Source organism: Falco cherrug, chromosome 10, assembly GCF_023634085.1.
Source record: "Falco cherrug isolate bFalChe1 chromosome 10, bFalChe1.pri, whole genome shotgun sequence".
Lineage (NCBI taxonomy): Eukaryota > Metazoa > Chordata > Aves > Falconiformes > Falconidae > Falco > Falco cherrug.
The window spans coordinates 37,364,385-37,378,531 of NC_073706.1; the positions used below are offsets into that span (position 1 = coordinate 37,364,385).

General features: G+C 46.8%; 1 protein-coding gene across 2 annotated transcripts in view; it reads left to right on the plus strand.

Moving 5' to 3' along the window:
- The window catches only part of SLC22A18 (solute carrier family 22 member 18), a 59,839-nt gene that overhangs the window by 34,115 nt on the left and 11,577 nt on the right, over window positions 1-14,147 (plus strand). For both annotated transcript variants that reach the window (XM_027805320.2, XM_005439132.4), the window contains exons 5-7: window positions 822-937; window positions 1,401-1,511; window positions 6,852-6,952. In XM_027805320.2, the coding sequence (XP_027661121.2) occupies window positions 822-937; window positions 1,401-1,511; window positions 6,852-6,952 (328 nt within the window). The remainder of the gene's footprint in view (window positions 1-821; window positions 938-1,400; window positions 1,512-6,851; window positions 6,953-14,147) is intronic.

Genomic DNA, 14,147 nt, shown 5'->3' on the forward strand with positions numbered 1-14,147 from the left:
GTTTATTATTGACTCTCTTGAGTTTTATATGGTTTGTGTTTGGGTTTGTTAGATAGGTTGTAATTGTTCCTTTTTGTCATTGTACAACTACTGTTAATAATCACTGTTCACTGTGTCTATGTTTAAGGATGTGGCCCCACTTCTGTTAAAGTTCCAACATTTGGGGCTCTGATGGACAGTTGAAGGGTTGTTGATTTGGGTTTGGGCACCTTTGGAGACAAGTAGGTGCATCAATCAAAGTGCTGTTTACTCACTCTCTCTGTGTTTATTATTTTTAGCAGCTCCTTTTCAAGTGGTATTGTATCTCAGGTGGTTTCAGTTCTGGTTGTAGTCTGGGCTGTATTCTACCATCCTTAATCATCTTGAGTACTTTCTTCCCTTTACTTAACTTCATTTGACTTCGCTGAGAAATTTTAAGGATTGAGATTATATTTAGATGAATTCAGTTGGGGATTAGATGGGGGATTAGATGGATCCTAACAAGCAGATGCTGTGCTTTCTGTGGGAAGATTTATAGGCTTCATTAAACCAAGAGGGGCTCCTTTCCCCTGATGCTTACAGATTTAAAAGCATTGTATTATACCCTATTATTAATACAAATGAGAAACTATCTTGATGGCATTAGCCATCTTTTGGTGAAATTTCAAACCGTCGTCATATCCAAAGCCTCCATGAAAGGATGTGAGCTCTTTTATAGCCTTATGTACTGCAACTTTAAGAGGATTGTTCCTCATCCAGGTGCCCAAGCCTTTGCAGTGTAGAGGTATAAATGTCTTGTTCATGATATTTATCCGCCTAACCTGTATTTTTTCTGTTTGCAGCACTTTTTTTCCTATATATGTTGCACTGGTGGGAAACCTGATAAATACCATGATAGCAATGGTTTGGATCCCTTTGCAGGCTAAACCAAAGTCAGACTATTGTGTGATGGAGCACAGTAAGTATTTAGTGTTTCTGACAAATAGCACATGAATAGGAATGGGGGTTGGCATGCTGCAGGGACTGCTAAAGGACTTGGGGTTGCATTTAAGGGCAAAAAGATGCCAACCTTGAAACTCTGACACTTTAATGCCTAAGCTGTGTTTGTGGAAGGCTAAATTATTCCCTACCTGTTGACCACTCTGCCATGCAGAATTGCAGGCTTCCAGCCCAGTGCTTGCTGTGCATCTTAGAACCCCTTGCTGGGGGTTAGTTTGGCCCAGCATGGAGGCAATCCTTCTGTCTCAGGGGGGTCCTCTGCATGCAGACCTGGCACCAGCTCCCAACCCCCTGCATCAGCAGAAAGCTGGTGCTGCAGAGGCACCTTTTCAGAAAGGTGGTGGTGAATCTGAACTAGCAGTCTCAGAGTTTCTTGCTTCCTGCCTCTAATAGAGTATTAATCAATATGTCATCTTGTGTAGGCACATCACAGTCTGGCAGTGTGTTTAGCATCAGAGAAATCCTACGGCTGATGAAGTTTCCGGGAGTAATGGAAGTTTTCATAGTCAAGGTCTTTGCTGGATTTCCCATAGGTAAATCTCACCCATTACCCATGATTGCTGATGTATTTAAAATAAGATGACATACACTGTAGACCAAGCTTGTCTCAAGTTACTGAAAGCACATTGCGTTTGATCATGGAGCAGTGAGGATTCAGCTCCTAACTCGATGCTGGATGCTTTCAAATGCTCTCAGCTACATAGGGTCAAACCCCTGGGACTTAATGTAGAACAGACTACTTGTCACAGGCTGCTTCTGTGACTTTTGGCAAATCACTTAATCTCACTACTCCATCCCCCGGCTGTAAATGTTTTTTGTTTTGGTCTTTTTTTCCCTTGTCTATCATTTCTATTCAGGCTGTGATCTTTTCAGAGCAGAGGGAAATAATTTGTACTGTGCCAGAAACACTGAGGTACTTCCTGGTTTTACTTAGTGATTTTAAGGGTTATGTGTACCCTAACCTTTTTCTCAACAACAAAAAGCTATTGCTGGACAAGAGGCTGTGGACACTCTGTTGGCTGCGTGTAGGGGAGGCACAGCATGTTTCTTCCCTTGCATGTTCATGGTGGTACTTGTTCTTCTCTTTATATATTCTGCTCAGGTTTTTGCATCATAGTAGGAACCCACTGCTACCTCAAACCAATCCCAGACCTACCTGTTTCCCTGGTCCCTTTGAGTCAGTTGCTGTCCTGACATGGTCCATATGTCCATATTTGCTGGGCTATACATATCCTTGGCCACAATTTAATAAAATTTCATTTTGCCTACACTTTATCGTTGTTCCCCCGGCTTGTCTCTAGACAGGCCAGCACATCAGCCTTGTTAGTGGCAGTGTAAGGACAAGGTGATGTTCTCTGCCCCTTCCACACAAGGAGCCTTCACAGGTCTTTTCCCCGGCAAACCTAAAAGTGCAGTTTCTCTTGATTATGGTTTCAAGAACTGAATTTTGTGCACATCAAAACACGTGTACATCAGGCATCTAAGCAAACTAAGGCACTTCCCTTCCAAAAAAGATCCCAAGAGAGTATTTAAGGCACCTTAGCTTTTATACTTTGCATCTTTTCCCAGTTCATCTACATTGGAGAATCCTTTGAAGTTTAAATAATATAAAACGTGATTTACAAATTAAATTCTAATTTGTAAACTGTAAATTCAGTTTACAAATGAAAGTAGATCTGGCAGTGGAGAGTGGCTGAATAAGACGGGGATGGCATTTCTGAGCTTGGTCAGGTTCCTCTGTTACTCCTTGCTAAGGCTGGTGGAGAGCAAGCCTGACTGTAACTGTAGAGTAACATTCAGGGAAGTAAAGGATTTCTGATTTTTTTTCTTTTTCTCTTTTTGAGAACTGTAATTCTCTGAGATCAGTAACGCCAGTTGGTCCTACCTCCAGTGCTGGAGAGAACATACAGTCTTGATGGACGGTTGGCTTGCCCTAATAGTGCACTTTTTTGGTTCTTATGAAGCTAAACTTTTAAAACTGTATTTTAAAAAGTGTTTAAAAATAACAGAATTTCACAGAACAAGACAATGAAATTATGTTTTCAGAGGGTTTTCTTTGCTGATTCTGGCTTATTTCTCAGCTTAAAGTAGCATTCATGTCTCTGTTTAAAAATGCCTGAGACCGCATCCAATGCAGTCTGCGCGGTAATTTCCTGTGCGCTTTCCTTTTTCCAAAGGCTGGATGAGGTGCACTTTGTTTTAGTCATCCCTGCTGAAATGCAAATTCCTCCCTGTTGCAGAAGACATTCTTCTTTTCCCATGCACAGCAAGAACGTGCAGCCAACCAAAATAAACATCCTCTGCCCAAAAATGCAAGGGAACTTCTAGGCAAAGAGTATGGAGACAGTGAAACTGAGATTTAAGGCAGAACGTGGGCTTACAGTCTGTCACTGGAACGGCTGGGAGTATTTCCGTAAGAGTAGGAATGGGTTCACGTGACGCACTCCTGCTACAAGTATAGTGCTTGCACTATAGTGAGGAGTGATTAAAATCCTGGTGACTTCTCTGCAGGTCTCCACTTCAGATGACTGCCCATGTGATGGCAGCTGAAAGGGGATTTGGTCATCACCTACTTCTCTGCAGCTCAGAGGTGGAGGCTCAGCTCCTCATGAGCTCGTTTACCTTTCATCTCCAGGCTGCAACTGTGTAATTAATTAGATCTCCCAAATTACAGACCATTCTCTATTTACTTTGTAAACAAGTGTGTGATATACACAGAAGAAAATCCTCTGTTCCTTATGGACCTCATTGTTGTCTAAAATTAGCTTGTTTGAGACTGAAAGAACCTCCCTGGGAGGGCTGCAGGGCTGGGAACTTCCTCCTTGTGTTGCATAAAGGCAGAGACATGGGCTCCGTGCCTCTTGCAGGAGCGTAGCTGCTCCGGGATGGATGGGCAGCAGACCACTCCAGCACAGCTGAATTATGTTCTCAGCTGGCCTGGGAAAAGAGAGCCTTTCTGCACTGCGGTAGAAAAGAGACAGAAAAGAAAACACAAGGATAAAAATGTCAAACATACCTCTTACTGACAACAGATCGCCAGGACCTTGAAAATACTGATGAAGAGCTGCTTGTATGGATCATTACCTGCCTAATCCCTTTGGAAAATCTGGTTACAGCATAATTGTTTTACACCTGTGTCCCATTTTTAAAAGGACCCTCTATAACATGTGGAACAGGATTTTGCAGTGAGCCCTAGGGCTCTGCATCCCATCACGTTTGCAGTCCAGTATGGGAGGGCTGAGACGACCTCTCAGAGGCCATGCTCACCTGCTCACACCAGCTCTCCATAAGGATTGCTAAACTGGCCTTCTGAAGGCACGGGCTGCTTTTAGAAATGTCATGTCTTTTTTTTTTTTTTAAAATATGGTTTGCACTCCTGCATCCCCTTGGTGCTTTTTCTCACCTTTATCTTGCAACCATTTACCTGCCTTCTGCTGCGTAACCCTAGTTACTCATCCCACCGGTGCCAGGTTTTCTAAGGAGTTCACCCCTTATTTAGACCCCAGTAACAAAAGGCAAGGTTTCCGAGGATATTTTTTGGCATTTTGGGGTTTTTTTCCTGTTGAAAACCTGTGGAAAACCTGAAAAAGTATGGATTGAGGCTTATCTGGGCAGCTCCTGTGTGGGCTTTTTCTGTCCCCAGAAGAGCCTGGGAACACGCCACCCCAGCAAGCCCACCTCAGGGTGGGTACATTACTCATGTGGCCGCATGCAGCTGACCTGCAGCCCACCCAGATGGGACCTGCTGAGATCTTTGTAAGAAATGCTTGTTCCAATGAGCATAAAATCTTTTGAGTTCAATCTGGGCCTTCCCTTGTGGGTTTCACCAAGAGATGTGTGGCCTGTGGGAGAAACACCTTTAGTTGCTAGGAAGAAGTGGGGCAAGGGGGTCTCCCTTGTCCAGGTAGCTTTAAGTGACCACGCAGGCACAGGGACACCCATCCTAAGAAGAGACATTTGCATCTCCAGGGGAGCCGTGCAATGTGTAACGCTGATTAAAGAGCACAGCCTATCCCCCTGCTCTGAAAGAAATCAGCTAATTTGGAGGAGAAAGATCCAAATCTGCCTTAACTCGATGAGGGACTTCAAAGGGGAGAGGAGCTGTAGAAGCAGGCACATGGCACCAGGAAGAAGCATCAGGTATGTAGGAAGGTTGAGCCCCTCCTAGGTGGTACCTGAGTGGGGCAGCAGGATGAAGGGCAAGCGCCCGCTTCAATCTAATCTTCCTGCATGTGAAACAAAGTGTGGTTTTTCTTTCATTTCTTCACGTGTGCCTTTTATAAACATGTGCAATGCTGTTGCCTGGTTTGGATGTTGTGAGTAAATATTTGTTATTTGCATGTTACCTTAAGCTGGCTTTGAGCTAAGAGCGATTTCAAAGTACGGGGTGCTCTCTGCAGAGGGGAGTGGCAAAACCATAAATCCTCATGAGCCCCAGCTCCCCAGCACCTTCTCCAAATATCAGGAGAGCAGCAGAGCAGGGCACCCTTCCTGCCCCCCGCCCCTCCCCCCCAACTCTGTGGGGCCAGTTGGTGTGCAGCTGTCCCCATTAGGGGGGGAAGAGGTGACTCCGGTGGGGTTCGGGAAGGCTTTGTGGCAGGTCCTGGGGTGGGAGGGTGGTTGTCCCTCAAGGCAAAGGTTTGGGATGCTTGGAGGGAGGTCCTCACTGCTGCAGGTGCTCCACTGGTAGTGGCACCGTTGGGCTACTAGATATGGTGGAGTTGCACTGGTTTGTAAGGGTGCAAGTCCTCCATGGTGTCAGCAGTTTGGGATCGCTTTCCTCACGCTTTTGGGAAATGCCAGCAAATGCTTCCTATGCCACAAAGTTAGTGACTCACTTTGCTAGGCCACTAGCTGTCTTCTCGGTCCTCACACGTTGCCTGCTGAGCTCTGTTTTCTTCAGGAAGGAGAGGACCACAGTTCCATATTTACAGAGTCTTTGTACCTCGGAGGATCCTACAAGGAAGGGCAGGACCCCTAAAGATTGTCCTCTCTCCTCTCCTTCCCGCAGCAGTGCCAGTGGTCTCCGACAGGCATGCTGGGGGGTTGTTCACATGCAGAGAGCCCCCGTTTCCTACTGTCTTGGTCCGTCTGAGGTGCACAGGGCACTAGGGGAGGCAGCAGCCTCCTACCCCATACCACTCTTTGAGAGCCATGTTCTGTCATAATATTTTTAATTCAGTGGCTCCTTGTGTACGACGGGAGTGTGTGTACGTGTGTCTGCCTTTGTGTTTGTGATGGGGGAAACACACACTATTGTATTTTCATGTGAGATTGAGTGGGCATTTTCCGTTATGCGTTCCAGAAATTGCCTTAATTGAAAAGCAAACCCAGCCTGTGCTGTTTCTGTCCATACTTCCCTGACCGCTCGTGTTGACGTATCAGTCCACGCAAGAGATATTTCATGTGCCACCAATGTCATTGCCGAGGTGTGCAGTGAAACCACTGTATTTAGGCTGATGTCACAGCGTTGTTCCCCATGGTGAAAATCTTAAGTCAGGCAAAAGGGGTGAGGAATCCAATCTGATTATTTTTATGGTTACAGTCTTGTCTGAACAAATGTTTTCTAGCTGTCTTAATGGTTAGTCTGGCTTTGGTGATACAAATATTTACCAGTTTATAATAAACAGCTGAATCTACAGCCTACATAGTCACATTATTTAAAGATGAAAGTAAGTGGGGGGAAAAAGTTAACATTTAAAGATTAAATTACTACACTGACTTTAAATAGGTTTCTGCTTGTGTTTATATCCAGTCCTGGCAACTCCAGGGAGAGCTACTGACTCATACTGGAGGTGATTGGGAGCAGGGTCTGGGCCACTATATGCAGTGCAAGCATATTGATATGTGCTTTTCATTAACTCTCCCTCTAGGATTGTTCCTGATAATGTTTTCTATCATCTCTATGGATTTCTTTGGCTTGGAAGCAGTGGAGTCTGGATACCTGATGTCGTATTTTGGTGTCCTTCAAATGGTAAGCGAAGTGGAAGTCCTCCTCTTGCCACACAGCTATCTAATTTGCCACCTTTTTGACACATGCTCTTCCAAATCCAGGTGTAATATTGATAGGCAAGTCCTAGCTCTGTCATGTGGCACTTGGTCTCAAAAAATAGAAGTGACTCCAAATTTATTCTGTTCTTTGGAATACGAAGGAATCGGAGCAAGGGAGTGTCCTGAAAGCTTTCTTCCCCTTGTCCATCTTCGCTGATCTTTAAGCTGTGGAGCTAAAATTTCTTTGGACTGACATGTTGTCCTTGTTTTTTTACGAAAACTTACATTGAAGCTAAAGTGCCCTGACAAAGGTTTTCCCTGGTGCAAATTAGCTAATTTACATGTACTTAGTAGCACCCTGTAAATTTATGTAAGTAGATGATCGTACTGTTTTTTTCACAGATGCCTTCAGTGTAGAGGAGAGACTTTTTTCTGCTGTGTGGAAACAAGCATAGCAAGCTTGTACTTTCCAAAACAAAAAAAATCCAAAAAGGTGGGCAATGGAACATGGTTAGGAGGCTACCAAAATGTGTAAAAGGGAAAAGTCAGCTGAATTAAGCAGTAGCAGGGCCAAAAAAAAAGGTGTTATGTCACAGCAGAATGTTCCTTTCAGAGAAAGAAGCTGATAATTTTGCAGAAAGAGCAGCAAATGGTTATAAGCAAGCCCCAAGGTAGGAATGCAAGTTAAGCAATATCCAGAGGGAGGGTGGTCTCGTTATTAAATCTGCCTTCATTTCCTGGGCATTGCCACAGTGTTCCTATGGGATCTGGAGGAGCTTCTCATCTGGGAAATGGCAGCTTTAGTTGCTTCCCTTGTGATTTGGATTTGGCATGGTGTTGCCAGTTACTTAGGCTCTGCCCTGGTTTCAGCAAATCTGGGCATCCCAGTAGAGCAGCTGATGAGCATGGCCACACATCAGCAAGTAGAGTCTGCAGAGTGAACTGTCTGGAGCAGAGGAGCTGGTGCCTTTGCCATGTCCATTCTGGAGGGTGGCTTTGGACTAGCTGTCTCTCAGTCCCTGGAGCTCAACATCTGCTACCAGTTGGATGCATTCTCCCATCCAGCCTTACCGGAAAGAAAACCAGTTTACCACACCACAGCATGGAAACAGCGTGACAAGTGGAGTGATCGGCAGCTTCCTTTCAAAGCACACTTCCGACCCAAATTCCACCACTACAGAGGCTTTCCCTGTGTTAGTCTTTGTACGCTGCCTCCTAGACCAGGATCTGCAGGAACCACTGTTTTCAGAAGAGATGAGTCACCTTCTGATATCTGCTTCCCCCTTTGAATGTAGAGGGACTCCCCAGCAACTGTGCTCTTAGACATACCAGTTAAATCCCTGTTACACATGTCTGCACTGAAACCAGATTTGGGGTGGCAGCATGGCTATGGTGTGCTTGTTTCAAGCTGGGCAGCAATAGCACTTGTACAGGCGGGGCAGGAGAAGTTTCATGTTGCTATATGGAGCTTGGACGCTACTGTCAGGTCCAGGATATTTGTCTTCACAACACTGCTGGTTATGCCTGGGATATCTGTCTGTCTTCAACGCTATTGTTTCCCAGGTTAGTTTGGATGAAACTACTGTAGATGAGGTTACTTGTGCTGCCATGCCAGTGCACCCTACATACAGATACAGCCCTGGAAGATACGGGAATTATAGCATTCACTCTGCTTCCTAATGAATAATCAGATGTCAGTGCCAACCAGGGACCTGACCCTTCCCACAGTCACAGGGCTTCATCCCACAGAGATCAATCGTACCTATTACCACGATCTAACCCAGGTGGCCTACGGGCTTGGGCGCAGCATCTGCTCTGCTGGGGAGTCTTTGCCTTGGATCATTTGACACAGAAACCAGCTCTTGTCAGCCAGGCAGTTTTCTTTCATCTATCTGTGCAGTTTCTGTCTGCGCTGCTATGCATGTTCTGCAATGCCCAGCTGTGGACATCAGAAATACTGGCGTGAAGTGGTCGTAGGGTACAAACTTCTTGATGATGTGCATTGAGGTTTGCTGTCAGAACACCACAAAGGAAAGGGGAAAAAATACTTTATTTTTTTAAAAGCCCAGGACGGCTGATTCCTGGTGGCAACAAAGGCATCTTGCCCAAGAGTTTGCAAAGCACTGCTTTCTGCTTTGTTGCTTGTTCTTTCCACTTTATCACTGGCAGTTCCAAACTCTTCTCTAGTTTATGCCGGACTAGATCCTTAACTGATCCGAACAATACTCTCACCATCTGGCTTCTAAATTATTGTAAAACATTAGAATTTGTGTCTTTACTTTCAGATCAGGTCTCTGGCTAGAACCACCCAAAGATACCTTTTGCAGATAGTGACTGAGTTGATGTCTCACGGCTGCCTTCTTGTCAGGTTTTCTCCAGTGGAAGATGTATGCAGGGAATACAATGTGTGCTGGCTTTGTACTGCCAAGCCCCAGAGCTGCTTGTGCACCTTCGTGTTGTCTAAGCTGGTGTTTCAGATGCACTGTGAGGGTTTTCCCATTCTCCTGGACTTGCTCTGAGCCCACCTGTTAGAGGAAACGTGTCCCCCTCATTTGCATCTCTACCTGGATCTGAAAATGGGTTGTGTTTGAGGACTTTTATGGATGGGAGCAGATGTCACATAAATGAAGGGGAAAATAAGAATCAAACCATGTCCTGTTTACTTTAAACCTCCCTGTAGATATTGAACACAGTGCCTGGGCGGTTGTGTGGCACAGCCAGCTGGTACACCCAGCACCGTGTCCCAGGGTCTCGCCTACTCCCAGTACATGTTGCATGCACTAAGCAGCTTCAAAGTGCACAGCGAGAAAGGCTTAGCTGAGCCCTTTACTCAGGTCTTCCCCAAAAGTCAAACACTGACAAAAGCATTGCCTGGTTTGCCAATGCCTGTCAATTTTTAGTAATACTATTTCTTTGTGTTGTTGTAGTTTCTACTTTTTAATGAAATCTTCTCAAAATGAACACCTTCCTCTTGCACACAAGGTGATGTTGCAGCCCCCTTTCCCAGGCCTATCAGCAGTATCCAGAATGACTCAAATAGCCATGGTCTCTTCCCCACTTTCCTCTCCCACCCCAAGGATATTATGCTCCAATTGCTTAACCCATTTTTTCAGCTTCTCGGCCTCATTTAACCTGCTGTGGTGAGAAGCGGTCAATGCACTGTAAACATCTCTATTACTCACCGTTCCTCCTACTCAAGCCACCTGTAGAGCACCTAGAGAGGAAATTTTGAACGGCTTTGGGTCAGTCCACCTAATTTTTATGCCACTGAAGTACCTTGTCATCAGCATCTCAAACAGCTCTTTGCACGGGGAGATCAGCACAGAAACACCAACCCCACAGGAGGTGAGGTGTTTGCCACCATTGCAGATGGAGGATGTTAGTTAGCCACCTCACTAATTCAGGCAGCACTCTTGAGGGATCCTGTCCAGAGCTCCTCAGCCTCACCTCGTCATGTTTGGTCCCATCTTGTCACTTTATGACCCCACAGGACCCCAGCATTTGGTAGGGTGCCTCATGCCCAGCCTGAGAGGATCCCTGCAGGTGTGAAAGGTGGATTCGGAGCCAGGTTTTGGAGCCCAAGAGCCTCACGGGCTTTGGCTAGCTACTCCCCAGAGCACCTGTCTTGGTTGCTGCCTTGCTGGGAGCATCAGCTCTGTCCACATGGGAATGGTTCACGGCACTTGCTAGAGGTGAAGTGGCTGATCTGGTGCTGGTGATGGGTTTTCTCCTTGCAATGCCGTGCACGTAGCACCACTGACCACGACTCACAGCAAGGGGCATCCTTGGCACCCTCTTCCCTTCGCCAGGTTGGCTGCCCACAGCATGGCTGCCCTTCTCTCTAGCACTGGTGGGACATCTCCTTGCTGCCACTTGTACGCTTGCATGGAGGGACGTAGGTTGCCTTGCTGCTGCTCCCAGCCTGTCTCGTGGAGACCTGAGTGGCCCAAAGTAGTATGTCTGCTGATGCATGGTTGTAAAGTTTCCCACGGGAGTACCTGACCGTGGGGAATGGGGGCTTCCTGGCTCTCTGAATGAAGCACTGACCCAAGAGCTGGTCCCAATTTACTGTTTGTGGTTAGGCAGAGAGCATCATCTAATAGCAGAGGATACTGGAAAGTGTGGGGCAGGCTTAAGTGCAGTGCGGGTGGGAAGGGGGCTTACTTCTGGGCTGGGACAGAGGCAAATGAGGTCAGAGAAGGGTGCTGGGAAGGCGGTGTCATAGCATCAGGACAAAGAGCTGTCTGATGGGGAAATGAAGTTGTTGCTTAGAAAATGAAATATGACCGAGGCTGGAGTGGGCTGATGGAGAAGTGAAAATAGCAAGTGGGGGGTGATTCAAGCAATCCAGGGCTCTTCGGTGATCCCTGAAGCACTCTGATAGCATGAGGCTGTCTGATGAGCTGGGGCTGTGCCAGCTTAAGCCAAGGAGGAGGAGTTGGGTGGTAGATAACGAAATGAGGAGGGGAAGGCAGACAGCAGGAGGGGTGCCTCTGCGCCAGGCATCTTGGGTTGCAGGTTTCCCTTGTTCATGGTATGTTTGAAACATCTTTATCTGATCGCTGGTGGGTCTCCAGGCAAGGGGTGCGAGAGCCTGTTGCAGATGCAATCCTTCTGTCCTCCGGGGCTGGGCTCCCATCTTTTCAGAAGCCATGCGAATGAGATTTCCCTTGTAGTGAATGTCTGTGAGTGTGAGATGTCATTCAGTCTCCCTTCAGAGAATAACTAATTTCACAATGATTTAAAATAATTTAACTTTGCATAATGGGCAGAAGCAGACCTAGGCTCCGGCTTTTTTGTGAGCGCAATAGTATGGAGAACTTCCAGGTGTAGTACCTGGCTTGGAAAGTGCTGCCGGAGGATTAGGCAAGCGAAACACTGGAGTCCCTGGTTGGTATCTAAAGTCACATCTGATGCTTAGGTTTCAAACTGCAAGAGGGGGTGGGGGAAGCTTTCCTTTTAGAACTTTTTCTCCAAAAAACCAAAGCAAAATGCACCAAACGAAAACTCTGGGTGGGGCAAAGGGGTAGATATTTATAACCCTGAGGATCAAGAAATCATAAGACATCTGTTTTATTTACTGCATTTAAATTTGTATTGTTATACAAACTCCACCTCTAGCTGTGCAGCTTCTGGAGGGACAAGTTGGTACGGAGTGATCCTGAAAAGATGAGAGAGATTCCTGGCGGGGAGATTTACATTGCGTATCATCTTATCACCAGTCTGTCCCTCTTGTCTTTTTCTTCTTTCCCCTGCACAGCAAGAGATGATTAAAGAGCCGGGTATTTAATTACAGCCAGGTATGCCTAGGGGGAAAACCCACTCAGTGAAAGGACCTTGCAACAACAAACAGAAAGTTCTCCAGTTTCCTTGCTTTGAAGGATTTAAATCTGTGGAGGGGGGTGGGTTGAAGGGGGAAAGAAAGTGATTAGACTGGAGTTTGCAAAACACAAGGTCCTCTTCCCCCTGTTCAGCAAAGTGCTGCCTTCAGCAGTTTGATCCTCACCTTCAGCTCTCCTTCCAGTCCCACCGCCCTCCTGCTCCTCTGCAAGACCAGAACTACTTCTCAAGTGCTTTCTGCATCACCATGTCAGTAAAACAACTTCCCTTTACCCCACCCAAGGTTTTGCACCACCTTCAGCCTGTGCAGAAAGCCTTGTGATTTTCGTTGCCCACTGCCCTGGCCAGTGCCCACCCAAGTGTCCCACCCCAGCCGGCAGTGCGCTCACCCTGGGAACTGCCAGCCAGGCACAATTTCAAAGGCAAGAGATACGGGTCCAGTGCGTGGGAGGCCGCCTCTGATGTGAATCATGCTATCTGCGCTAGGGATGGGGCCCTGCATCTTCTCTGCTAGGCTCTACCAGCTTATCTGACCTGCTGTGCCTGCCTCTCCAACCTTCTCACGTCTTTTCATTTCCAGGCTCTTAGGTGAAAGGGAAGTTATTTTATTGCTGGGCTCCATCAAGCTTTTGCTCAGTGCTGATAGAAGAATCTGTGTAAATAGTCCTGTGCCTGCTGAGCACAGAGGACCAGCTGAGCATCTGAGTAACTGCTCTAACCTCCACCGATGGGATTAGCTACTTGTAGGGGCCAGTCCTGCTCAGCAGTGGCTCCATGCAGCAAGGCTAGTGCTTCACTGTTCAAAAGACTTCCAAAAATCAGCGCCTTAAACCTTCAAACAACAACAATCCTTTCCATCCTATAAGAGATTCCTGAAATTTGGTAGTGAGGTTAACAATGAAATGGGTAATTCGCTCTTCTGAGCAAATAGGAGCTGCTGCCTTCCCAGAAATCAAACACAATGATAGAGTTAGAGAGTATTTTTCTATCTGATCAGCTGAACCAGTATAATGAATCCTCAGTTTGGTGAATGCAGCATAACAACAAGAAGAGATTTGACTGTTCTTGTACATTTATTGGGAGACTTATTTGCCTTTAAAGAAAGGCGGGGGGGGAGGGGGGGGAGAAGAAAAAATGAGTTGGTTTTTCCTGTGACATGTGTACACAGCCACGGGCAGAGCCTGTTATTTCACTTGCAAACAATTTCCTCTCTCTTTTGTTTATTGATGACAGAAGGCATTCCAGCCAGGTACACTGGCTCTTCCCCGACTTCAAAGGAGGTCAGGTTACAAAAGCAGGCACCATCCAGGCAAAACGAAATGCAGAAGGGGAAGGCCCATCTCAGTCGATCTCAGGAGGAGGTTACGTGCAAAGGAAAAGCCCAGAACATGCCAGCAAGAATAAAAATAAGGATAAATCCCATTGCTGCATCGTCAGTGCCACCAGGGCTGGTCCACGGGAGTGGCAACGGCCAAGTTGTCTGGGATGCCCTGGCTACCCCCTGGCAATGGCAGCACACATCCAAAACCTTACAGAGGAGAGCACAAATGAACCGCCTTTCTCTTCCTCCTCCCAGAGGTGCCTGTGCAGGCAGCTGCACAGGGAAAACTGCAGGCTGGAAGTAATGGGTTTTCAGGTCTGAATGCAGACTGGGAGCGAGGTCAGAGCTCCTGGTGACTGGAGACATTATCCAGTGCCTAAATCAAGGTGGTGGGCCTTGCCTGCTCACAGCTCGTGGCTGGGTCAGCAGCGACCGCACTGGGGAAGGAGTCGGGCAGCCCAGGTAACCGGTGGGGAGGCTACAGTCTGTACAGCCCAAGGATGGCTGCTCAGCCCCA